The sequence below is a fragment of the Eulemur rufifrons genome, chromosome 14 (genome assembly GCF_041146395.1).
Source record: "Eulemur rufifrons isolate Redbay chromosome 14, OSU_ERuf_1, whole genome shotgun sequence".
Classification (NCBI taxonomy): Eukaryota; Metazoa; Chordata; class Mammalia; order Primates; family Lemuridae; genus Eulemur; species Eulemur rufifrons.
The window spans coordinates 21,548,940-21,575,075 of record NC_090996.1 but is presented as its reverse complement, the minus strand read 5'-3'; the positions used below and the strand labels follow the sequence as shown (position 1 = coordinate 21,575,075).

The 26,136-nt window shown below is 46.3% G+C and overlaps 1 protein-coding gene across 1 annotated transcript in view; it reads left to right on the top strand.

Annotated features, from left to right (window-relative positions):
• The first annotated feature begins 297 nt into the window (after positions 1–297).
• The window catches only part of HS3ST2 (heparan sulfate-glucosamine 3-sulfotransferase 2), a 76,751-nt gene continuing 50,912 nt past the window's right edge, over positions 298–26,136 (top strand). Inside the window, exon 1 of the mRNA XM_069486566.1 lies at positions 298–1,232. Within this exon, the coding sequence (XP_069342667.1) occupies positions 748–1,232 (485 nt within the window). The 5' untranslated portion in view covers positions 298–747. The remainder of the gene's footprint in view (positions 1,233–26,136) is intronic.

Sequence of the window (26,136 nt, the reverse complement as noted above, 5' to 3'; positions counted from 1 at the left end):
CGCGATCTCGACCTGGGTTTCTACCCCTGGGTGTCGACAGGCCAGCGTAGTGGGGGTGTCCAGCCTCCTGGCGGAGAGTACAAGGCTTGACACCTTCCCCTCACCGCCCCAAGCTGGCCTGGGGCTCCTCAGCAGGCAGCCTGCATGGGGAGGGCCTGGGGTGGTGTGTCTCTGGGAGGGGTAAGACAGTGGGGGCGCAGGGGACTAGCCAGGTCCCCGGGCGCGGCGCGGGCTCGGGGGACCCGCGTGGCTGACGTCAGGCGACTCCTTAAATAGAGCCGGCAGCGCGCTCCGCTCGGCATTTCCCGAGGAGCCAGAACGCAGCCGGCGCCAGCGCCACCGTCCGGCCCACCCGCCAGTCCGCACAGCCGTGCCGCCGCCGAGCGTTCCGTGCGCGGCGCTCCGAGGACCAGGAATGGGGCTTCGGGCACGGGGCGCGCTCCGACCCCGGCGCACGTAGGAGCCGAGGAGCGCCAGGAGCCGCCCTGCTGCCCGGAGCCCCACCGCCCAGGACCGGGAGATGTCGGAAATGCAGCCGCCTGTTCCCAGAGGAGCCGCCGCCCCCGGGATCCCGGGGCAGGGTGCGCGCCCCGGCCAGCAGCGCCCGGAGAAGACGGCGCCCCCTACGCCCGACCCGCGCGGCCAGGGCAGCGCCACGAGAGCCCTCTAGGCGACCGCAGGGCCACAGCAGCTCCGCCGCCGGTGCCCCCTCGGAAACCATGACCCCCGGCGCGGGCCCATGGAGCCATGGCCTATAGGGTCCTGGGCCGCGCGGGGCCACCTCAGCCGCGGAGGGCGCGCAGGCTGCTCTTCGCCTTCACGCTGTCGCTGTCCTGCACTTACCTGTGTTACAGCTTCCTGTGCTGCTGCGACGACCTCGGCCGGAGCCGCCTCCTCGGCGCGCCTCGCTGCCTCCGCGGCCCCAGTGCGGGCGGCCAGAAACTTCTCCAGAAGTCCCGCCCCTGCGATCCCCCCGGGCCGACGCCCAGCGAGCCCAGCGCGCCCAGCGCCACCGCCGCCGCCGTGCCCGCCTCGCGCCTCTCGGGCTCCAACCACTCCGGCTCGCCCAAGCTGGGCACCAAGCGGCTGCCCCAAGCCCTCATCGTGGGCGTGAAGAAGGGGGGCACCCGGGCCGTGCTGGAGTTTATCCGCGTGCACCCGGACGTGCGGGCCTTGGGCACGGAGCCCCACTTCTTCGACAGGAACTACGGCCGCGGGCTGGACTGGTACAGGTGAGGAGGGGGAGCCCCACTCCGTGCGCCGGAGCTCGGATCCATCCTCAGGGCCATCGCGCCTGCGTTTTCTCTTCCCTGTAACCCCGCTCGTTGTGTGGGTTCAGGCTGACACGTGGCGGAGTAGGGTGGGGGTTCTAGCAGACGGATTTACCCAGAACTTCCCAGTGATTATCTAGACGGACACGCAGTTTCTTGAACTGCAAAGGGCGTTCCCTGTCGCCACTAGAGTCGCTTGGCAGGGAAGGGAGCTCTCCCGTCAAACCTAAGTGCCGGCTGGAGGGCTGGCTCCGTGTCCAGCCTTCAGGGTGCCCAAGGAGGGGGCGAGTCAGGACACGTGCTGCCTGAGCACGACCCTATAATGACGCTCGCTAGATCTTTCCTGGTCCCTGGCACCTGAAGGACCTTGAGAAGAGAAAGTGAGGACAGAGACCCCCTGGGATGGGGCTCTGCTTGGGAGAGGTCCCCACAGTTCAGGCCAAATGAAAGGGCGTCCCCAGAGGTCTCTGGGTGGGAAAGATCCCTTAGGGAACCTCAATGCCAGCTCCAGGTGTTTGCTGCTCTAGGGGGCTGGCAGCCCCCAGTGGCTCTGGCCCAGGGTCAGTGGTCTTGGAGTAGTGGAAAGAACCCTGGATTCGATTCGAGTCTCAGCTCTGCCACTTAGCTGGAGCAAGTTCCTTAAACCCTCCCATCTATTTTCTCATCCATCACAATGGGCAGGAAAACGGTCCTTGTCCTGTCTGCCCCTCAAGGCTTTTCTAAAGTGCTTTAAAGATGAAAAAAAAAAAAAAAAAACTTAACATTGGTTGGTTGGTGCTTCTAAGTGGTGGCCAAGGTGTGGGATTTAGAATACCGGTGGGCACCCCTGGGGAGGGCTGGCCAGGGTCCACTCTCCCACCACGTGCCGGGAAAGGGATGAGAATGATCCCTGCTGGTGGTGTCTGGGCACAGACTGGAGTTCTGTAAGGTGCAGGCTCCTCTCCTCAATGCCCATCTGCCGCCCAAGGCCTGGATGGTGCGGAAGTGTAGGATTGACCTACACGTGGGCCAAGTCAGGGTGTCTCTGGGAGTGGTGTAACCTATGGGCTCCTCATAACACACAGGTCACAGGATTCTCACCATTCACCTGACCCCTTGAAGACTTTCTAGAAACATCTGCATAGTGATGGTATCGGGGAGGGGTAACATGGCAGCTAACACAGTAGCTGAGGCTACTTCTTTTATTTTTATCTGCTGCTCAGGCAGCAGAGGTCCTAAGCATATTGTACAAAGGACAACTTCATTAGAAAGAAGACCCCCCTCAGCTCATCAGAGGGGGCCCACAAAAAAGGGGAGCCACAGGGCCAACTGGTCACCTTTGCCATTTGGTTCTGGTCTGCAGGGGTTGTGGTTGTGGGGACAAGGAATGGGGTATGTGCAGTGTCCTCAGGAGGCAGACACATAGTCTGTCTCCAGTGGATCCAAGCAGGGGATAACTGGCCTGTGGGTGGCCCCAGCATCATTATGTCTGGTTAGTGGAATTGGGTGGCACAGCGTGGCAGTTTGGGCTCTGTGCCAATACTGATGGCCCACTGTGCTTTTCCAGCTGTGACCCACAGGTGCCCCATCTAGGCGTGTGAGGACAGTGTCTGAGCCGGACCCCAGGGTGGGGAAGGCAAGTGCATGGAACAGCAGAGCTGACCTGGGTGGGTCAGCCGCGGCCACGTTCAAACGCAGGCCAGGCTTTCCTCGACGGAAAATCTGAAGATCATTATGAAACCCTTTGCCAATGCCAAGTGCCTTTTAAGTGCAAAACAGCAAAATTCTGAGCATCTGGCTTTTCGACAGTGTGCCCTCCAATAAACATCTGTACTCTGAACCCAGACTCTCTTCCCTCCACCCCCAAACAACACACCTCAGGCTCCCTTCCCGGAGCCCGTGTCATTCAGGGATGGCTGCTTTATATTTTTAACCTTGGCATGTGTGATTCTAAGCCAGCTTAGCTGTGAACCTTAGAGATGGGAGCCATGCCTTTTCTTTCTTTCTTTCTTTTTCTTTTCTTCTTCTTCTTCTTCTTTTTTTTTTTTTTTTTTTTTTGCACATTTGGATTCTGCTAAAATTCTCAGCTGAGTCTTGGAAGGTTTTATTTAACATCAAGCACACTGACAGCTCCGCTTCTCCCTCTACTCCCCCCACCACCACCTTTTCCCCCTTTATTTTTCTAAAAGAAAGATTAGCCTGGAGGTCTGGTCATAGCTGCCCACTCCCCACCACTTACCCAGGAAGGCTGAGGAGCCCACAGCATCAGGAAAGGGCTGTGTGGTTTGTGCTTGTGTCAGCTGCAAATCTACACCCCCAGAGTCAAGGGCTTAGGTTGTGGGTTGCCATTTCTGCACAAGCTAATACTGCCCCATTAGGATGCTGTTTCTATGATCTGCAGAACACTTCTCTGTTTGTATAGAACATTTTTCTGTATTTCTCTTTATTATCACTCAAATCATATGCATTAATTGCAGAAATGATGGGGATTTCTGGGATCTGTAAAACCCATGTTCTCACTCCTGAATTCCATGAGTAAGGTATGGCGGGGTGACAGGATGTTCCTCTCTCCACCCACTGCGCTTGTCATTTCTCAGCTCGCCATCATAAAGCCAGCATGCACTGGGCAGACATGGCCAAAGAACCCTTGCACCCACTGTAGTGGACTCTGCTCTCCAAGGGTGGCGTTGCAGAGTTGCAGGCAGTGGATCTTATTCTGATCTCCCCACATTGGAGCCCCTGGTGATAACTTCCTGGTTAGGTGGCCCAAATCCAGATAGTGGAAAAATCAAATGCTTTATCCTCAACCCAAAGAAGAGGCTTCTTTCTGTGGGTTAGTGGAGATAAAGCTGGAGGCAGAATGAGACAGCCAGAGAGACACCTTTAGCCAGAGAGACCAGGAGACGGAATCTGCACCTTCCTTGCCCCCAGCCTGAGCCCCTTATTGGGAACCAGCCCAGTTCAGGAGGGCCCTGCCCTCTGCAGTGGCCTCCCTCACACGGCTGTCTTTCTGCGATGCCATCTCTGATGCGTATTGCACCTACGTGTCTGGCCTGGGTTCCCCTCTCCGTATTTCCTCACCAAGGTAGCAGCTGGGCCTTAAGGGTAGGATCAGAGACAGACTATTCAGGGCCCTCATCTTTTATAAAGTGATGTAAGTATTGTAGTACCATATCCAGTAGTTTTTAGAGTCATAGGGGAAGCTCAGCTTTGTCTAAAGTGTTCTCAATTTTGCTAGTGTTCTGTATGGCAAAGGGAGTATGTGAAGAGAGGAAGATGGCATTGAAATGCCAACAAGAGCAAGTTAATACTTGATAATTGACTCTGTGCTCTGGTGTCCAAATTTTGATAGATGAGCCTGGTCTATAAATTTTAAACTTCACTTCGCAACTCTGGTTATTTATTTGTTCAGCATCAATGATGTTCTTGGGATGGTATAAGGCAAAGAAGACACGTTATTTGCCCCAGAGGCAGCAGTGTAAGTATGAAAGAGAATAAAGAGCACAGAATAAGATCTATCATATTATCCAGTTCATTTCAATCAAGAAATTATATTCTAATGGCAAAGCCAAACTCTGGAAAGGCAAACTTTAAGAAGAAATAAAACCAAAGGCAGACGGTGAGGGGCCTTCTGCTTGAAGTAGTTAATGCAGAAGGGTTTATTTACTATCTTTTAACAAACTGATCAACACATGAAACAGACTCGTCTGTGCTCACTGGGTGTGCACAGATGCATGTGTGTGCTCACCCCACACGTGCACTCGCATGCACAGTGGCACTGTCTATGCAGACTTAATGTCTTTGTAAGGAATTTCCACTGCCTTGGTCCAGGGGATGTCACACACTGTGATTAAATGAAACCACCGAGTCCATAAATCCCCCATTTGTCTTGTAGCACTGTGTCAGCCTCGCAGCACGCTGTAGATAGAATAGTTAGTGCCAGTACATGTACAGTTCTTGTCAGGCACCAAGGAACATTCAGAATGGGCAAGCAGAGCTGTCATCGCTCAAGGAGGCTTTTTGAAGAGCTGGTTTCTCTTCCCCTCCGGAGCTGAGAGGGACAGAAGAAGAGCTTGCAATAAAGAATAGCCTTGCCCAGAAGTCTTGGTACGTGGGTATTTAGGTGGAGAAGACCCCAGTGACCCCAGAGCTTTCCAGCCACACGTATCGTTAAGGCTGCTTTGCATGTGAGAATGTGCAAATATCACTTAGGGATTCTAAGAAGCATGTTTATTTTAACATCTCTGAAACTAGGAGGTGTCTTGTGATGGATGGTGGCTTGGATTCAAGAGATATGAAGACAGAGATAGGATGCTTCCATATTGGTTGGAAACCCCCTCCCCAGAAGTGCCCCGTGGCTGGAAGACCCGGCTTCCCCAGCCCTCCCTGACACCCACTGGACCTACCAAAGAGCCAGCGACTAGACCCTGCTTCACCTCTGTAGGCAGCAGGAGTCTCTTCGGATTGGTGAAGGAGCCAGATTCATTTTAGACTTTTGAATGTCACCCATGCCATCTCCCTGAAAGCATCTGTCCTAAAATTAGGGAAGGGGTGGTGCTGACACTCACCAGGAGATCACAAGAGGCTGTGCTGGGCATGTTCTTCACGGGCTGCTGTCGAGAGGCACTTGCTGCACCTCCCACATGGCTGCAGGCACAGCCAAAAGTCCCCAATAGGTTCAGAGCAGAGTCGGTGCCCAACAGGTGCTGTCACCTGCATGCTTGGTAATGTGCCGTGCAGTGGGTGAGCAGGACTGTAGAATAACTTTCTGTCCTTTGGTTAGACCTCCATGAATCATTCCTGAATGATTGAGCGACAGAGTGGGTGGGAAGGCAGCGGAAGCACATAGCTCCCTATTGATCCATATCCGTGGCCAGAGGACTTGGAGGGGGCAGGGGACACCATCTCCATGTGTGAGGGCTCAGCAGCGGGGGTGAAGGCGGGGATCGAGGGGTAGCTAAGCACGCAGGCTGTGAGTCAGGCTGAAGGGGACTGACAGGTCACGCAGGCAGCCCAAACCGTGGGACTTGTTGCCTCCTTCAGCGCTAACTCGGGGGCGGGTTAATCTGTTTATTTGTCAAACGCCTACCATTTGCCAGGCTTGGTGCCAGGCTGCTGTAGGCTGGCGCTGCTGCCACTTTGTTCTCTTAATGGGCTGTGCGGATGGGCTGAAGTGCTGTGTAGTCCACGGGCAGCTTGACGAGGTGGGTCAAAGCCACCAGCGAGTGGAAATGACTTTGCGTTTCAGAGGTAATTGCTGCCTGTCAAGCCACACAGCTGGGCTGTTGGTCCAATGCCACGCTCCTAGCAGCTTTCTCAGCAGAGAGGGCAGGGGGCAGGGAGTTATGATGGAGCAAGTCCTTCCTGGGGACATGGGCCAGAGCTGTGGTTGGGTGATCTGGGGCTTGCACACCATATGGATTTTCCAGGCACAAGTCAGGTGAGTGTGTCTTCCTAAGCTTTCTGAATCAGAGGAGCTCGTATGTTTCCATCTTGTTGCCCACAGTCACCAGCTCCCACGAATGCTCCCCAAGAAAGAAAACTGGGGGTGTCTTCCAAGCAATAGTATGGTCCTTTGGGAGGCAGCATTTTCCAAACTTCAGACCTTCTTGTACTACCTTCATGATATTTGCCAAAGCCTGGCACAACCTCTACTGTTATTTTTCTTCATATTTTTGTTTACATTAATTCCTGAAAAAATTGTAATTTTTCATAAAGAACAGGGTTTAGTTTTCCTTCAGTTTGTATGTATTAGAAGAGATAATATTAACATATTCGTATAATGCGATTCAAAAGTGGCAAAGGACACTCAGTGAAAATGAGTCCCTTCCTTCCTACCTCATGTTTTAGCCGTGAAGTTCCTCTTTCCAGAAGCAGCCACAGAAGGTACCTGTTTCGGTGCATCCTTCTAAAGACATGCTGTGCATTTGTAAACCGAACACACGCCATGCAAGTATGGGTAAAATAAATATTTTTTAAAAGCAACTTTATTTTAAAACCACCCTTAATGGGAAACTAGCATCACTTGTTATAATTAGAAAGAGATCATAAAAATAAATCGATTGAAAAACAAAACAGGGTTATTGAATTTTTGCTCTATAATGTGGCTGGAATGTTCTAAGCCTGCAGCATGCTCTATCTTTGTTTAAAAGGGGATATTAAGGGACGGTGCTAAGAGCAGTTAAAGAAATATCAATATCAATGTGAGACCTTTTCTCCTTGCTGTAACTAGAAGGAATGAAAGTGAAGTGGAAAAGAGATAATAATAAATTTTCTCATGATGTGATCCGGTGGTATTTAGTAGGTCTACGTAGCACCTAAAATTACCAAGATGAGGTACACAACCGACATCATGGGAAACATTGCTAGGGTGTGCAGAAAATCCCGTTTAAGTAAACCCAAGGATGTTTCTAGCTTTGCAGATTCCTTTGATGTGTTGTTAATGATCGAAGGACACAAGCCAAAGGAAAACTCAGAACAAATATGAGCATGAAGAGAAGTGTTTTGATTTGCAATATTTACAAGGGAGTCTAGCCTTCCCAAGGACTAGGTTCCCTGAATAAACGGCATAGTGGGCATTCAAAGGACAAAATAAAGCCACAAGGTCACTGTGGGGGTTTCTTCATTATTCTCAGTGGTGGAAACCCAGCCGTCTCCACCATAATCATGTCTACGTAGGTTGTTACATATCTGCAGCCATCAGTGGTGTCGCAGAACTCAGAGATAAAGTTGTTTTCACTAAGGAGTCAGCAACTTATGGGAAAGGGACTCAAGTCTTTCTCTTTTTATTTTGAGACAGGATGTCCCTTTTTTAAAAATCTCAGGATGCGAAGTACCTTTTCTTTTTTTCTGCAAAATGTGACAGGAGGCTTAAACATAGGGCAGGTCAGGGTGTCAGTTTTGCTTTCTCAAGCAGTTTAATTTCACTGAATCAAGAGCAGAAGACAATGTAATTTCTTTGTATTCTTAAAAAAAAAAAAAAAAAACTGTGTAAAAGGAGCTCCACTGGGGAAAATAGTCCCTGGGACTTCTTGTATATATATTTTTTGTTTGTTTTTGTTAGACAGAGTCTCACTCTGTCACCCAGGCTAGAGTGCAGTGGCATCATCATAGCTCATTGCAGCCTCAGACTCCTGGTCTCAAGCGATCCTCCTGCCTCAGCCTCCCGAGTAGCTGGGACTACAGGCACATGCCACAACCCCCAGCTAATTTTTCTATGTTTAGTAGAGATAGGGTCTTGCTTTTGCTTTGGCTCTTCTCGAACTTCTGAGCTCAAGCAATCCTCCCACCTCGGCCTCCCAAAGTGCTAGGATTACAGGCGTGAGCCACCATGCCTGGCCAGGGATTTCTTATATTGTTAACAGAGGCAACTTAGAGAGTGTCTACGAGGCCAGGGCTCCTCAGACTTGCCTTTAATTAGGCAGATATTCATCAGCACTGATGGGGAGGTGGCTTCCTGCCAGCTCAGGGTATGCCCTGGGTCCTAGAACCCCAGATCTGCCCTGAGGCTGGTGGAGAGACGCACAGGCATTAAAGCAGTGCCTTGTGGTGGTGCAGGCTCCTTAGGAAGCAACGAAAAGACAGATCTTATTGGAGGGAGAGAGAGCAGCCCCGATTCCAAAGGCACGAATGAGATGCACTCAAAATGGAGATAAAGACACAGCACAGGGATGAAAAGCTCCGACTCTGGGATCAGAGCAATGTGCTATAATCTCAGCCCCACCACCTGCAAGGAGTGTGTCCACCGACTGCTTGCTTCTCTGTGCCTCAGTTCCTCCGTCTGTACACTGGGACGAATCACATTGACTGCCGTGTCCAGCTGCTGTGAGGATTCATTGAGCAATTGCATGGGAAAATGCTCAGAGCACTTCTGGCACCTGGAAGGTGTTCAACAAGTGCTAGTTGTCATTATTGGCCATTGATTTCTTCATCAGACCTTTATTGACCTCAATGCCGAGGACAGAGAGATGAATAGGACACAGGTCCCTGCCTCTGGGCTCTTCACAGTGTAGTGGTGTTATGAGATGTTCACAGAAAATTGGTACACAAATCAGATGGGGATGGGTACAATAACAAAGGTACAAGGGGGGCATGGAAAGGAGATAGAGTCCAATTGGGGGAATTTTGGAAGGCTTCCTGGAGGAGGTGGTATGTTATTCAGGCTTCAACAGGCAGAGAGGATTTCTTTGGACAGAAAGATTGTTCTGGGGGCTGACGAAGAGCATGGCCCTATAGTAGTGCTATTTCTAAATACATTAGTTCCACGAATTCACCTCTGATTACTGTCAAATCACAAAATAAAGTTGTTTCACATCACCCTTAGTGCTGCATGCATTTATTGACCACCTATTGTGTTCCAGGCTCTGTGCTAAGCCCTGGAGAAATGAACATGAGAAAGAGAATTAATCTCTCCTTTCAGGAGAGGAAGGGGCAGAGAAATTCAGTAGCAAGACTTGCTGAGAGAGAGAGCTCCCAGCTTTGTGAGGTCACAGAGGAGAGGCTCCCACCAGGGCAGGTCAAAGAAGCTTTTGGGAGAGCTGATGCCTAAGCTTTGGGGCATTTGCACGTGCTGTGTCCTCTGCCTGGATCACTCTTCCCCCAGAACATCCCACGTCTGGCTGTTTCTCATCATGCAGGTTCCAGCTCAAATGTCACCTCCTCTAAGAGGCCTTTCACAGTCTAGTCTAAGCTAGCTCATTGTGCTCATCACTCTTTCTCATCGCCACCTTGCTTTATGTACTTCATACTTCTTAGTGCCTTCTGAAATTATCTCATCCATTTTCTTTTTAACTTACCATCTCCCCACTAGAGTCAAAACTCCCCGAGAGCAGGAACCTTGTCTGTCTTGTTCGTGGCTATATACCCAAAGCTCAGGACAATGCCTGGCATACAGTAGGTGCTCACTAAATACTTGCTGAGTGACTATTCTTAGGTACAGGGGATTATGAGGAATTGGTGCGTCTGTTCTGAGGCTACCGACTGGCCCCAGCCCCTTTATTAAGTTTGTCACAGCTGCTTCTGAGAGGATGCAGAATATGGATGCTGGTGACTTGGTCTTCACATCAGTAGGTGTTTACTGAGCACCTACTGTGTGCCAAGTGCGTGGTCACTGAGGAGAGAGCAGTCAATAAAACAGACAAAAGTCCTGCCTTCATGGTGCTTACTTTCTGTGGGGTGGGAAGGAGATGGTTAGTGAACAAACAGGGAAAACATATCTGTATCTGATGGTGACAAGCGCTGTGGAGAAAACATAGGGAAGATGGGTAGAGAGTCCTTGGTGCGGGGAGGGTATTGCAATTTTACACAGGGTGGTTATAGGAGAGTCTTCTCTGAGAAGGTGCTATCTGGGAAAAGACCTGAAAAAGGTGAGGGGGCAAAGCATGCTGTGATCTGGGGAAGAACTTTCTAGCAGAGGGACCACAGATAAATACCAAGGCTCTGAGGACAGCAGGGTAGCTGGTATGATGGAGGAAAACCTAGGGGCCAGTGTGGCCGGAGTGGCCGGAGAAGAGTGTACAAGGAGAAGAGGGATGGGAAATAAATTCAAGGAGGTGGCAGGGGCCAGACCACACAGGGCCTTGTAGGCCATTGCAAGAACTTTGACTTCTACTCAGAGCAAATGGGGAGATATCGGATGGTGTGGAATTAAGGAGTTGTATGGTCTGACTACGTTTAATTTTTTAATTTTTTTTAGAGACAGGGTCTCACTTTGTCACCTGGGCTCGAGTGCAGTGGCACAATCATAGCTCACTGTAACCTCAAACTCCTGGGCTCAGGCGATCCCCCTACCTTAGCCTCCAGAGTAGATGGGACTACAGGTGCACATAATCACATTGGCTAATTTTTAAATTTTTTTTGTAGAGATGGGGTCTCTATGTTGCCCAGGTTGGCCTCAAACTTCTGGCCTCAAGTGATCTTCCTGCGTTAGCCTCCCAAAGTGCTGGAATTACAGGTGTGAGCCATTGCTCCTGGCCCAGATTCCGTTTGAAAAGGATCTCTTGTGTTGCCGTGTAGGGAGTGAGGATGGAATGGGAAAACTGGTTAGGAGGCTGTTGCGGAGGTGGTTGCAGTGGTGACGGTGGAGGGAGCCGGAGAAGGGGGCAGATGCTGGGTGCGGCTTGGAGGTGCAGTTGCAGGACTAGCTGAGGGATGGTGTGGAGGCCGGGTGTGAGAGAGGAGACAAGAAAGATGGCAGCGGTGACGGTGACGATGATGGTAATGGTGTGGCTGCTGCTGGGGACACTGATAGCATCTATCGAGGACTTGCTATCTTTCAGGCCCTTACGAGTGACAGCTTGGAGTCTGAACCAAATATACTTCCCAATAGAGACCCTGGCTCCACAGGTCATCTTGTTAATTCAAGATGTCCCCGAACTAACCAAAGAAAAGAACATCATTTCTACTGTAGCTTGGAGTTCTCAGTCCCAAATCAGTGGGAGATGGCAAAGTCCCCATCTCTAGGGGTCTTTGAGGCCCCTTTCTTTTAAATAAATGCAGAGTTCTTAGGTAACCTCTTGAGATCCTCTGAAGGTTAAATTAGCTTTGTTCCAACCCAGAAAAGGCACATGTCACTCAACATGCACCACCCTGTTTCTCATTCTTGTTCCAGCCTCATCAGCATGCATGACAAGGTGGCCCCCTTGATGACGTTGCCAGATTTAGGGGGTTGGTGCGTGTGGTTTCCTTCAAAAGGAACTGGACACCGTAATGCCTTCCTGCAAGATAGTCGGGATCGTAATCTCCCCAACTTCCCCAGAGCTGCTGAAGCATGGGGGAAACGTTCTCGGCTTTGGCAGCCTCTTCGCAGTGTGTTTCTGCTTTGATGGTTTTAATGAAGATATGAAATCATCTAGCAGCTTTCATTTCGCTCCGGCGAGATGGCTTAAAGTGGAGGTAGCATTTCCCAGGATCAATCCCCATTTTCAGAAGTGGTTGGTTAAACTCTGCAGTTTATGGCCACTTCTAGCTGAAACACTGTGGGATCTGAATTATTAATTCTGTAAAAGATGACTTGAGTCATTGCAAAGCTCTGTGGTGGCACACTCGCTACTTCAGTCCTCCCCCCGCCCCACCTTTCTCGTATCTTCTCTTGCACAAACATCTCCATGAACCAGAAATTCTTGGGTAATTTGGTCAAATCTCAGCCTGACGGTCATTTCACTGGCAGAGAAAGAACTTGACCTAATTCAATGGTTCTTTCTTGCCAAGGATGAAGTGGAAATAGGCATAAATGACCCTGGGAAGTACGTATGTCAAAGCTATTTACAGGAACTCAAATTTGGGCATCATTCAAATGACAATGGTCCAAGCAAGGTAGTCTCTGAAACATGAACCTCTGAGCACCTGTCTCCATCCAGGTAGCTGATGGGAAGTGTGTGGAAGGAAGGAGAGGCTCTGAGCTGTTCTGAGGAGGCATTATGAGCTGGGGCAGTGACCCAGCTGTCGAGAGTGTCTATCCCGTGCAGAAGCAGTTGGAAGCAGCGAACATGTCAAAAACTCAACATCCTTGGGAACTTTGTGGGCACATAAATGAATGAATGAATTTGGCTGTGCAACAATAAGAATAGGTGGGGACTTGTCCCATTTAGACAAGTCCCATTTAAATGAGGGTATTTGTCCCATTTAGAGGGGACGACCACTAGTCAATCCCAACCAATTCTTTTGCTATCTCTGTATTGCCGTATCTCCCCGCTATTTTTTTCCAGAAAAAGCTTGAAATATGGCATTTAAAAAATGTGAACTCTCAATTTATAAATTGCATCTTACCGATTCACAACTTTTGTAGAACACTTGTGGACCAAACAGAGTATGTCTGTGGGCTGGGTTGACCTGTAATCTGCCCCTTCTTGACTTGGAGAGGTTGGGCCATAGAGACAGGCTCTGTTGGCTTCTAATCCTCCTTCTGCCACTTATTAGCTATGGGGTAGGTTGCTTCATCTTTACAGGGTTTGGTTTCTCCCATATAAGATGAGGGTGTCAAGAGTTCCTACTTCACAGGTTGTTGTAGTGATTCAATATAATAAGACAGTGTTCAAATTTATTGTCCCTGTTGTGGGTCCCCCTTTCCCTGGTTGTGTTTGAAGAAGATGTGATTTATCACTAAGCTGATGGCCGTTCCTAGAAGACAAGAGGCACGCACTGTCATGACGTGGACCTTTGTCAATGTGAGGAAGGCTGGGGTATTATCAGTTGGGCCAACGAGGATGAGAAGACTCTGGAGCCAAAATGGCCCATGGCTGGAGAACCTCATTGAGTTGTAAAAGTAGACCTCAGGGAGGGAGCCACCAATTGCCACCACTCCTTATTGTCATTTGTGTACCTGCCCACAGAATCTCTGCAGGATGTTGAATTTGTGATGCCATCGCTTATCTAAATTGCTTCTTCATGGGATAGAAGCTCTCAACAGCTCAGTCACTGCCCCCAGCTCACAATGCCATATATTCAGGACAGCTGGGAGCCTCTCCCTCCTTCTCTTGGCACCAGCCACCTGGATAGGGTAGAGGTGCGTAGAGGTGTATTTTCACCATCAGAAGGTGAATGCCTCTCTGATTCTGGTGGTTTGTTGTAGGTAGAGTCCAACCCGGAGCAGGCAATCTTGCTATGAGAAGGCTAGGGGTGAGCAGGGCTAGACCATTAAGATCAGCCTGGAAGAATCTGGTGCTATTGGAACGTATCCAAACCTGGAGTCCAGATACAAATTATGCATTAATAAAACTGTACTTAGGATGGTGGTCCAGAGACCGCAGCCACCTCTCAAGGAGAACAAATACCTGTCAAGGTGGCCTCAGGGATGACACTTCTCTTTAAAGTCAAGCAAAGCTTTGATGCCAGGGAGGTCTGTTGGGAATGGCTGTATGTTCAATATTGAAAGTCTGGGTGCGTGAACCACTGGTATGAGAGCTGGGAGACCCACCCAGGCTTTTTCTTGCCCCTGGTGCAATCTGTCTACAAGCCTACCCAATCATGGGATCATCTAAGTTCTTTCCAAAATCTAACACCTCATTTCCCAACCTTCAGTCATTTGTGTGCCATTTTCACGATTTATTTTTGGACATTATCTACAAACATTTTCAATTACTTTATATCATGTCGAAGTCCACTCATAACTTTGATTCAAATGCATTTACTTAAAAATGGTAGTTTATATCACCATCCTAAATGAGACTCCTCATCTCTTGCCAAAAATAGAAAGTAGTCATTAAAACAAATGCAGTGAAAACCAAACAATTCAATTCTGGCCTGATACCATTGCCTGTGCCTTGTTCTGCCCGAGGCAGCCTCTTTCTCTGTTCCAGGGAGAGATCAAAAAATGATTAGAGAGGTGTGAACAACATTCTAGCACCTAACAGAGACTTTCTCCATGATGTAATCAGAAGACTTGAATAGAACAGAAAAGGAAAAGGAAAGATAATTGTTTTCCAATGATGTGATTAGGTGGCATTTAAACTCATGTCATGTGAACCCCCGTCCCCTATTTGGTTTTTTAACCGCTAATGGTGCGTCTCCCGCACCTTGGGAGATACTGACTTTGATGCCAGTGTACGATTTAGTCATATTTGGTTGCCACGGCCCATCAACAGCTTGGGAGGGACTGGCTGACATTACAAAGTCTGGGTGGTTTAAAAAGCTGTGATTCCAATTTCAATTGCAAATGGATGGGACATCACGGGGAAAGCAAATGCAGACGTGAAGAACTGGAGGAAAAGAGCCAGCTCTGCGGTATTTTTAGGTCTTTTTCCCTGGATTGGTTTTACATAATTTGTATCTGGACTCTAGGTTTGATGAGTTCCAATATCTGCTCTCTAACGTATTACCCAAGGGCGAAACCTAAGTTTCTCTACCATTCTGATTCATTTTTGTATACCATTTTATAACTTGCATATTATCACCTATGGAAAAATCTTTGTTTATTGTTCCTTAAAAACACGGTGACTTGGATGAACCTCGAAGGCCTTTAGCCGAGTGAAAGAAAGGTTATGTACTGTATGTTTCCATTTATACACCACTCTCAAGCAGACAAAACCAAAACGATGGAGAACAAATCAGTGGTTGCCAGGGCTTAAGGCAGCAGGGAGGGTTGGCTACAAGGTTGGTGAGGGAGTTTTTTGGGGTGTTCTATGGGGACATCCAAAGGGAATTGTTATGTATTCTGATTTTGGTGGTGGTCACATGAATCTGTACACGTGTTAAAATTCATAGAGCAGAACACCAATAAAAAATGTCTATTTTACCGTATAATAATTTTAAAGATAAGATTTAAAAATAAAACTTTATTCAAAAAATATCCATGATTATGGAACTCAGCAACTGATGAGCATCTCACACTTCTCAAAAGAGTGGGATTCCTAATTACCAAAGAAAACCAGCCCTTGAATTTTTGGTGTTCACAAGCTTCCCTACACTTCCATCCTTATTATGAGTTAGAATCAAAGATACAGATGGCACTTAAATCTTCCCCATCCCACGCCCACATTCCTGAATGATGCTGGGGTCTGAAGTAAAGGCTGGGGAGATCCCATTGTGGTCTGAGGCCATGGTGGCCAGAGCAGATGTCTAGCCAGGCTTCTACCCGAAGGCGTCAGGACCGTAGGAGGCAGCCATGGGAAATGGATCTCATCTTCGGAGTGACAGTGGGTGGATAAGAAGATCCAGCAGGGGAACTGGGGAGAGTTGGCGGGGATCTGGGATGAGGGAAGATGAGCCACAGTGCAAGGGATACCCAAGGATTTCCCCCAATCAAAATAATTCACAATCTACTGACAGCACCTGTGACCTCCTGGATAACCTAAGGACTGAGCTAGAAGCATCCACCCTGCTCACCCAGCCTCCATTCTGAGCCAACTAGGCAGGGACAAAACCCCCAAGGCACCTTCTCCAGCCACAGCAACCCCCAGAGCTGGGGAAGAACATCCACCCTGCCCACGGTTCCCTCCTCTCAGTACTTTGTAGAGAACCGCGCTTCCCAGAGGCTCACTTGCTGCAAGACTGCACTCCCCAGCCACTGCCAAAGGTGGGCCACCAATGGTGTTCTCTCTGTGGCACCTGGGATGGGACACGGAGACTGGGGGTACAGCAGAGAGAGTAGCCATTAAAGCCTGGCTGTCTTGCTGGCTCTTTACATCCACTAGGTGTCCTGGCACCCTTTCAAAAACCCCATTTTTTACTTGGGTTGTGTGAACGGGTTTCTTTCCCTTTGGCGACTGCGGCACTGCTGGGGTGGTTGTCACTCCCCTCACTTGGGTGGTTGTGCTGAAAGCAACTGTACTGGAGATAAGAGTGTGGATTGCGCCAGCCTGTGCATGACGATTAAATTCATGGAAGTGGCTGCAATAACCTAGGAGCATGGATCGCTGGAGAAGGAGGTCTCAAGGTGGAGTGACCAGGAAGTAAATGAATGAAGTGACAGGAGGGGCAGAGGATGGTGTCACTTCAGAAACCTGGTGGGACAGAGGAGAGGAAGGTGCACCAGACATGTTTGGGGTCTCTGCTCCTCCAACATCTCTTGCTCTAGGCCAGCCGCTGAGAGAAAGACATCTTATATTTCCTAACTTCACCATTTTTCCATGGTTATTGGTCTATGTGGACTCTTGCAGGATCAGCTTTGGTTATTTATATTTACCTGTTTCAAAAAGAATGATGACTGTACCACATTGAGACATCTGAGATCTGTTACTGTCATTGTCATCCCCATCATATACTATTATTTTTTCTGGTTATAAGAACAATTCATTTATAAATAAATATGTAAACAAAAAATAAAGATATACATGGTGGAATTCAGCATAGAAGATTAAAAAAATATATTCATATCGGAAGTTCTCAAGATATATTGCTCAGTTAAAAAATAGCAAAGTGAAAAACATATTATCTTTTACATAAAAGGGGGGAAAGGAATAATATATATTCAAATTTTCTTATTGATGCCTAAATAAATTCTGAAAGGTTACACAAGAAACTAATAGCAACAGTTTCCTGGGTATGAAATTGGGTGGATGGGGAACTGGCGTAAGAAAGAGACTTTTTAGTATATACCTTTTGTATTTTTTTTTCATGTTATGTGAATGTATTCTTTGAAAAATTAAAATGGAAATTGTGGCCGGGCGCGGTGGCTCACACCTGTAATCCTAACTCTGTGAGGCCGAGGTGGGCAGATCATTTGAGCTCAGGAGTTCCAGAGCAGCCTGAGCAAGAGCGAGACCCCGTCTCTACTAAAAATAGAAAAATTATCTGGCCAACTAAAAATATATATAGAAAAAATTAGCTGGGCATGGTGGTGCATGCCTGTATTCCCAGCTACTCGGGAGGCTGAGGCAGGAGGATCGCTTGAGCTCAGGAGTTTGAGGTTGCTGTGAGCTAGGCTGATGCCACTGCACTCACTCTAGCCCGGGCAACAAAGCGAGACTCTGTCTCAAAAAAAAAAAAAAATGGAAATTGTGCATTGTGCAAAAATTAGAAAACTTCTAAAAGTATTAAAAATCCACCCAAAATTGTATTAATACATTTGTAACCACTATTAGAATTTTGCTTTTTGCCTTTCTAGACAAATCATGTGTATAATTTATATACCATTTTATACCTCTGTATATATCAGTGTATAGAGTACATATGATGTGATTTATATACCATTTTATAACTTGCAATTTCATTTAACAGTGTGACATGGTTATCTTTCCATGCCAGTAAGTATGAATCTGCAGGATCATTTCAAATGCTTTTATAGCATGTAGTTGTATAAATATACTATTATTTATATAATCATTAACCAAGTCACCTACTGACAGACATTTAGATTGCCCCCACTTTTTATTATTTAAAAATAAAAGGACAGCAGCAAGCATTTTACAATTTTTTCTTTCAAAAAATTTTTTTCAGAGGAATTTTTGGGTTTGAGAGTAAGCATGCGAAAAGAAAAGAAAAGAAAAGTATAAATTTTTGATACAAATTGCCAGCTTTTCCCCATCCCTGTGACAATATGGCTGAGGCATTTATACTTCCCTACCAGAGTCTGAAAGGGCTTTTGCCCACAACCTTGTCAACAGCGACATTAACAACCCATTTAATCTTTGCCAAGGTAGTGCACGAAAACCATCTTCTTTTAATTGGAAATTTTTTGATAGCTATTTAAAAAAGTTTATTGCTCATTTATATTTATTTTCTGAAATTTTTTGCTTAATTTTTTTCCTCTGTTGGAGATTTTTCTCTTCGTTTTTGAAAGAGGATGCTTAACGGTTCATGATATTTACTCTGGGTTGACTTCATCTTTTAGTGTCTTATTATTTCAGATATTTCTGCTGAGCTGAACTTGGCTGGATTTTATACATTTTTATATATTTTTATCCAGTCTGATAATCTTCATCTTTCAATAAGAAAGTTTGAATTGTTTTCTGTCTTCTGATTATCAACATATTTGGACTTCCCCCCCCCCCAAAAAAACCATTTATTTTGTTCATTTTCATTATTTCTTTTTTCCTCCTCTTCTGACTCTCCAATATTGAATTGGTGGGGCTTCTATTATTTCCCCTCTTCTTCCCTCTACTGAGATGGAAGTTATATAGGCTATTTCTGTACTTTTAATAGGTACCTTTCTATCTGACCAAATAAAGACTTAAGGAAGAGTAACATAGAGCACAATGACTCCAAACCTCCCTTCGCTCCAACTCTGTCTGTGTTATGACTGCCTAGTAATTTATTCCACTTTGTTTTTATAATTTTAATGTTGATCAAAATAATGTTTGCATAGTTAAACAGCTCAATAATATCATAAGGCTTATCACAAAACAGCAGCTCACTACCTGACTTCCCTGCATTCTGACTCTTGCTTAAAGGAAGCAACCCATTTTCAATTCTTCTGGCTCTCTGTATATTACTAAATAATATGTTTATATTGCTATATCTTAGAAATCACGAAAAGGATAACCTTGGGAGTTAAAATTGCACCTGTCAATTATTCAGGTAAAAGATGAATTTCAAAACCGCAATTGTACAATATGTAGAAAATAATGATAATAATGATGATGAAAATAATGATGCTTATTGAAACTAGCCAAATGTAACCAAAGCTACACTCAGCAGCAACTTAGCTTCTTTATTAAATGAAGAAAATGAATTGGCTAAGGATTCAGCCACAGAAGTGAGAGGAATGATAAAGCAAGGACAAGAAAACAAGGAAGGAGTTTGGAAAGACGAAAACAGAGATTAATGAATGGAGGAAAACAGAAACATAGATTAAAAAAAATAAACCCAACAACTGATTCTTTGGAAAATCAACAAAGTAGACAAACATCTATACTAATCAAGAAAAAAAAAGGGCAAAATTAGGAACATGAAAGAGGATATAATCACAGGATTTTAAAAAATCTGCAAAAGGCTCAAGCGTCTTTATGATACTGAAAAAGAATTAGACAAAATCCAATGGTTAATCCTCGTAAAACACTGAGTACGTGTTAAAGATATTTTCTTAGCATGATTTTAAAAATAATTTTCAAGCTAATAGAGATTGGCATCCTGAGCTGGTGTGGGTACCACTTTCCCCAACTCCACCGATAAATCACAGAAGTGCTAACGTGTAGCTCACAGATAGAAGAGCTAAAGTGTAACAAACAAAAACAAAAAGCCAAGAACTCAAGAAAGGAAGCCTCCAGCAGCCGTAGTGATAGTGGTAGCAGCTGTTCCTGAGAATTTCACTGCTATGTAATTACTATTAAATCACCTCATACAATGTATCTTCTCTTTTAAATATTACATTTGATGTTGCACTTGAGCTTCATAACCATATCACCAACAGAAGTCTTGTTTACTGGTTCTGCTCCTCACCTTCCTTTCTCCATTAATGTATCCCTTTCTTTAGTTGTACGTTTTCATTTATCCCTCAACCAGTTGAGGGGCTTTTTTGAGTAACTTTTTTTTTTCCAATTAGTGTTTTAACCTGAGCCCTTTTGCAAGTTTAAGAATATCTTTCTGCTTTCCTCACACATGAGCAAAAATTTGGCTGAATTGAAATTTTTTGGACAAAATCTTTTTACTAGCACCCCTATCGTCTTAGGGCATGTGTGTGTGTATGTGGCAGAGAAGAAGGTTGATGTTACCAGGATTCATTTTTCTTTTTCCTTTATAGACAAATTATTTTGTTTTTGTATTCCCTGATTGGATTGCTTATAGAATTTTCCTCTGTTATTTAAATTAAAAACAGGAGCTGGACGGGGTGGCACATACCTCTAGACCCAGCTACTCGGGAGGCCGAGGTGGGAGAATCGATTGAGCCCAGGAGTTCAAGACCAGCCTGGGCAGCGTAGGGAGATCCCGTCTTTCTAAAAATACATTAATTAATTAATTAATTAATTAATAAACAGGGTCTCTGGAGCCAAACTGCCCTGGGTTCAACTCCAGGCTCCTTTACTTACTAACTGTGTACCCTTGGGTAACTTATTTAACTTCTCTGTACCTCATTCTCCCATATGTGAAGCAGGGTAATAATCATATTGGCCTCCCAGGGCACAGGAATTAACATGTGCAAAGCACTTAGAGGAAGACCCAGCCCATAGAAAGGACTGCATAGGAGTTTTCTACATTGATATTATAGTAGTCTCTTATCTCCAGGGAATATTTCCAAGACCCCCAGTGGATGCCTTGAAACTTCAGATAGTATTAAGCCTCATTATATACACTATGTTTTTTCCTGTACATATATACCTATGAGAAAGTTCGATGTATCAATTAGGCCCAATAACAGATTAGCAACAATAATAAAAACTAATTGTTAGAACAATTATAATAATATACTGTAATAAAAGTTAAATGAATGTGGTCTCTCTCTCAAATTCTCTTATCGTACTGTACTCACCCTTCTTCTTGTGACGATGTGAGGTGATAAAATGCCTACGTGAGGAGATGAAGTGGCGTGGATGCCAGGCATTGTGATGTAGTGCTGGGGTACGACTGACCTTCTGAAAATGCGTTAGGAGGATCATCTGCTTTGGCTGATCCTGGATCACTGAGTCATGACGATGTTCACGGTCAGATGTCAAGAGCGACGATGTCAATGACTAACGGGCAGGTAGCATCTGACAAAGGGGCGATTCATGGGCGGGGCAGGGCAAGATTTCATCACGCTACTCAGAACAGCATGGAATTTAAAACTTATGAATTGTTTGTTTCTGGAATTTTCCGTTTAATATTTTTAGACTGTGGTTGACTGTGAGTAACTGAAACTGTGGGAGACAAAACCATGGATAAGGAGAGACGACTACTATACTATTATTACTACTACTACTACTACTACTACTACTATACAGTTAGGTCTTATCTTGCTATTAATTTTATTTGTTCCTGTAAGTAGTCAGGGGTTTCGGCACCTAGAAAGAGATTTTTCCAATAGATCTCCTGTAATCCTAGGCCCATTATCTGCCCTATTATATCCCCATTATCTGCCAAATTGGCTTCCCTGTTTCCTTCTGCAGCGCCTGATAGATGAGTGTCTCTCTTTGCTTGGCATGGCCATCCATGCCAAGCCACCGAGGACAGGTGCTTTGTAGGGTCTTTGCTCTCTGTGGCCCCTAGTACATGGGGAACTCCCCAGGACATTAGTGAGACTGAGATTTCCACACCCTCCACCTCCACTGCCAATTGTCCCAGAGCTATTCCTTCCTCCACCCCCTCTCTTAGGAATTCAGGAGTGCTGATTGGACCCTGCTGAAGTCTTTCTACATGGATCTTAGGCAGGCTGTTCCATCCATGCTGCAGAACGTGGGTTGGCTGGGTCTTCCCACAGTCTGGTCTCACCTTTATTGTATCCTATTAAAAATTCTTGAAATTCCTGGCATGTGAGTTGAATGCATCGCCGGTTCCCAGTGCTGACACCAATTTCTCATGTTTGTCATGACCAAAAGGGACCAGGAAGGTTGGGGGGTGGCGGTTAAAGGTACAAAGAGCCCTTTTAACCTGAAACCAGCATTATAATCATCTGTTACCTTCTGGGACTTCTAAGTTTCTTTGCAGTGCTTCCCCTGGGATCTGGATTTTAAATCCAGGCCTTTTGCTGAAGGACAGCCTCTCTTTCTTCTCCTTTCTTCTGTTGGGCTGCTGGGCTTTTGGTGCACTCTCTGCAGAGAAGAGCGCCGTCTGTTGAGAGGGGTGGGAGTTGGTCCCTTCTATCCGAGTTCCTGAGATCATAACCTCTCCTGGAACCCAGCGAGACACCCCTGGGCCTTATCTGCATTGCATGAAATATGAGCATGCTTGATTTCTCCACCAAACAGAGCTGGAGGCAAGAACATGAGTGCAGGTGATTTACTTAGGAGGTGATTCCTGAGAGCAGGAATGATGGAGTGGGGAGAGAGTACAGGCAAGGGGAAAAGTCAATTAGGGACAGCTGCCGTGAGGAGTGGGCCTCAACCCTGCTGGGTAATCTGAGGAATTCTAGGTAATTGTGTAGAAAGTGCCTCAGAATTGTCCCTGCAAAGGAACCATTGGTGGAGAATGTCTCCAAGAAGCATTTCCTTCCTGGTGCTTCTGGCTTGCCCTGTGCGAGGGAAAAGCAAGTACCCACACTTTGGATAAAGCTCCAGGTTGAAGCAAAGAGACTCAACAGGTACTTAAGGAGGGATGCAGTCGGGGTTCACAGGAACTGTCACCACAGCTGCAGCGGGATTCCAGGGCAGGCTAAGTTGGGAGTGCAAAGGGGCACATGGTGTATCTGCTATGTAATATATCAGAGCCCTCGTGCTCACGGGTGCAAAACGAAGCCTAACTTTCTCCAGCCACTTTCTCTTCCAGAGTCTTTTCTCTGGAAGAAGATAAGGAGAACCCTCAAGGACCAGGAACCAAGCGTTCCACTAGGGGTCAGATTTGCTGCTCAGTGTTGCTAACTCAGCAATGACCTGCAAGTCTCCCAGGTTTTCAGGTTGAGCATGGTCTGGACCAAGGGGCCACAAGACCAGGTTCTCAGTCCCTCTTGGTCTCTTGGCTGACAGGTCAGCCTTAGTTTGCTCTGAATCCTGTAGGCCAGGCCTTCTCCTCCAGGATGGGGTGGCTGGAGGCACAGTGCCATAGTGCCTGCCATTTCTGGGGCTCTGCCACCCCACTGTGTCCAGTCAGTGTGGCATTGAATGGGTGGGAGATAGCCGAGCTTTGCTAGACTGACGACACGAGCCAGGATCTCCCAAGGGAACTAGCTGGTGCTCCTGGGTTCTGCACCACAAGGAAAGGAAAGCTTTGTCCAATAGTGGTGTTTAAAGAGTGGCAATATTGAGTCAAGAAACTCATGCTCCCATGTTCCAGCAAGTTCACCGGCTTGCCTTTGACCTTGAATGAGTGACTTGTGTGCTCTTGGTGTCAGTTTTTTCATTTGTAGAATTAGAGGGTTCAACTCGACTGGTGTATCCCAAGTGGAGAACATATTACAAAACCAGGTGGCTTTAGGTGATACCTGAGGTGATTTGGAATGATGTGCACATCACATACATCAAGTTCACAGTTAAAACATGACTCCTTTTCGCTTTTCATTCCCTTATTCTGACTGAGTCAAGGAAAAGGACTCACTTTGCTGTTAATAGATCTTTAACACCCCTCTAACTCCTGTGACGCACTAGTTAGAATTTAAGCTTTTTAATTTTTCTCTATTTATTTTTACACTTGTTTACTGTCTATGGCAAGAGATGCTGATTTTCCATGTATGTTTCTAACAAAGTTTTAGGGAAAAAAATGAAAAAATAGATTTATGTAAGTACAAAGAAAAGTGAGTGGATTTTAAAGGAAAATACAAAGTATACAATAGTGCAAGAATATGGCGAGAATGGTGGGAGTTGCGTGTGAATGACTGAATTTGGAGAAAATAAATGTAAAGATCCTTTGTCTAGTCCTAGAATCTCTCCGTGCAGCTGGGCCTCAGGATGCAATCTCCCAGGGCCCGGGATTTTGAAGGCTCCGTTCTGCACTCCTTTGGAATGTGTTCACAGCTGACCCGCTGGGCACCATCCTTCAGATGCAACCTGTCTGCCACATTGGATCAAAGGGGATTTTTTGACAGTTGGTGGAGGCATCTCTCCTACAGCAGCTGCAGAATGAGTCCTTAAAAAATCATCAACGACAAATCGCCTCTTTGGCTGCTTTGACATCCTTGTTTAGTTCAATCCAGGTGTGTTGTAGCTGAGCAGTTTGGACCAGAGTCCTGGCTGGGGAGAAAATCATTATGAAAAGCTATCGATTAGGTGTCCACAGCTGCTGAAACTCAGCCGCGGAAGCTCCTGGACCTGCATTTATGAAAGGGCAGGGGGCACGGAGAAGGGCAAGGATGTGATGGAGTGAGGAGGCAATCTGTTTAAAGGACAATGGTGTGTGAAGGCAGGCAGCCACTGCAAAGTTGGGTCTTCCTCATGCTAGACGCTAGGGTGGGTTGTACAGGTGTCTGCTGGGTTGTGCTTTACGACCTCTTGCAGCCTGGGAAAGAGTTCAGGGGATCCTGTTTTTCCCTGGGAAATCTTGCCTTGGGCCTCATTACCTCCCCTTTTCCCCACATAGTCTCTGCACTGCCCAGCCCAGCCCAGCCCAGCACTTCCCTTCGTTGCCCAGCCATGAACCCCCAAGCCCACACTTCACTACAGAGCACAACCCACACAACACAAGCCAGCACGATCTCCCCTACCTGTGAATGGTGCTGAACTGTGATCACCATGGTGCATCCCTGCATAGCCCTTGGCAACTCTGTATGACACGCTGTCTCACTGCACTGGCGTCCTTAAACACCTGTGCATTACTGCAAAGAGAAGCACAGCCTTGTTTATGTCTAGACCTCCTGTGCCTAGAAACGTGCCTGGCACGTAATAAGGTGGATAAATATTTGTTGAATGAGTGAATGAGTGTTTGCACCAGATGGACAGGGCAGGACTCAGCAAAGCTCACAGGCTCTCCCTGAAAGCGCATCAGATTGTTGACTCACAGCTACAAATACATGAAAGAGTGAAAAGCTGCTCAGGAAATCTGGAAGGTGCTCCTGACAAGAACAAAAGTATAAGTAGCAAAGGAGGGGGTAGAACAATGTTCCTTCCTGCCTATAGCTTTAGAACAGTTGTAATTTTGAATGATCTGTCAGTCACATTTGATGAATTAAATCATACCTTAGAACAGCATTTCACAACATTGTTTTCTTCTTGGCACAAAAGGTGCTGCATAGGTAACTTCTGCAAGTTATGCGAAATTTTCTTTCCTGGGTAGCAGTAACTTCACTCATTTTCTTCAATTCAACACAGCTTATGTTGTATGCTTTTTTTTTTTTTTTGAATATACACAGTTTTTTCTCCTTTTACCTAAAGATTTTACTATATCTCCCTACCTGCTACTCTAGTTAGGATTAACATCTTGGATGTTTTTTGCCCTCATTTTGTTCGTAAATTTCTCTGAGAATATGGTGAAAGTTATATTCCTAAATATGTAAATACATACATGCAACATTTTGCAGAGAATTCATCTTATTGCAAGGGAAGTCGATTGCCTTCAAATCCATGCAATAGGAATGTGATTTTTACAAAGAGCTGGCTAAGCCTTTTCACCTCAGTTTTGTGGTGTAAAAGTAAATGATCATTTTCTTGAAAAAAAATAATAAACTCGAAGTTGTGCAACATAAGAACAAAAAAAGCCTTTAACTTTGCTCAAAAGGAAATTTAAACAGTAATGCTGCTGATGTTTAGCTTGCACAAGAAGCTGGAATTGTGGCGCAATGCACTTGCCATTTTTGACATCAAATCGATTCTGACTTTTGGTTTTGATGGCAACAGGCATCTGACTTACAAAGCTAAGTAGCAGCAAACGGAATCCTAGGATTCCATGCATAGCTTTGCCTGATGAGGGTGGCCTTGGGGTGAAGGGCACAAGATTTCTTCAAGGCTCCTTAAAC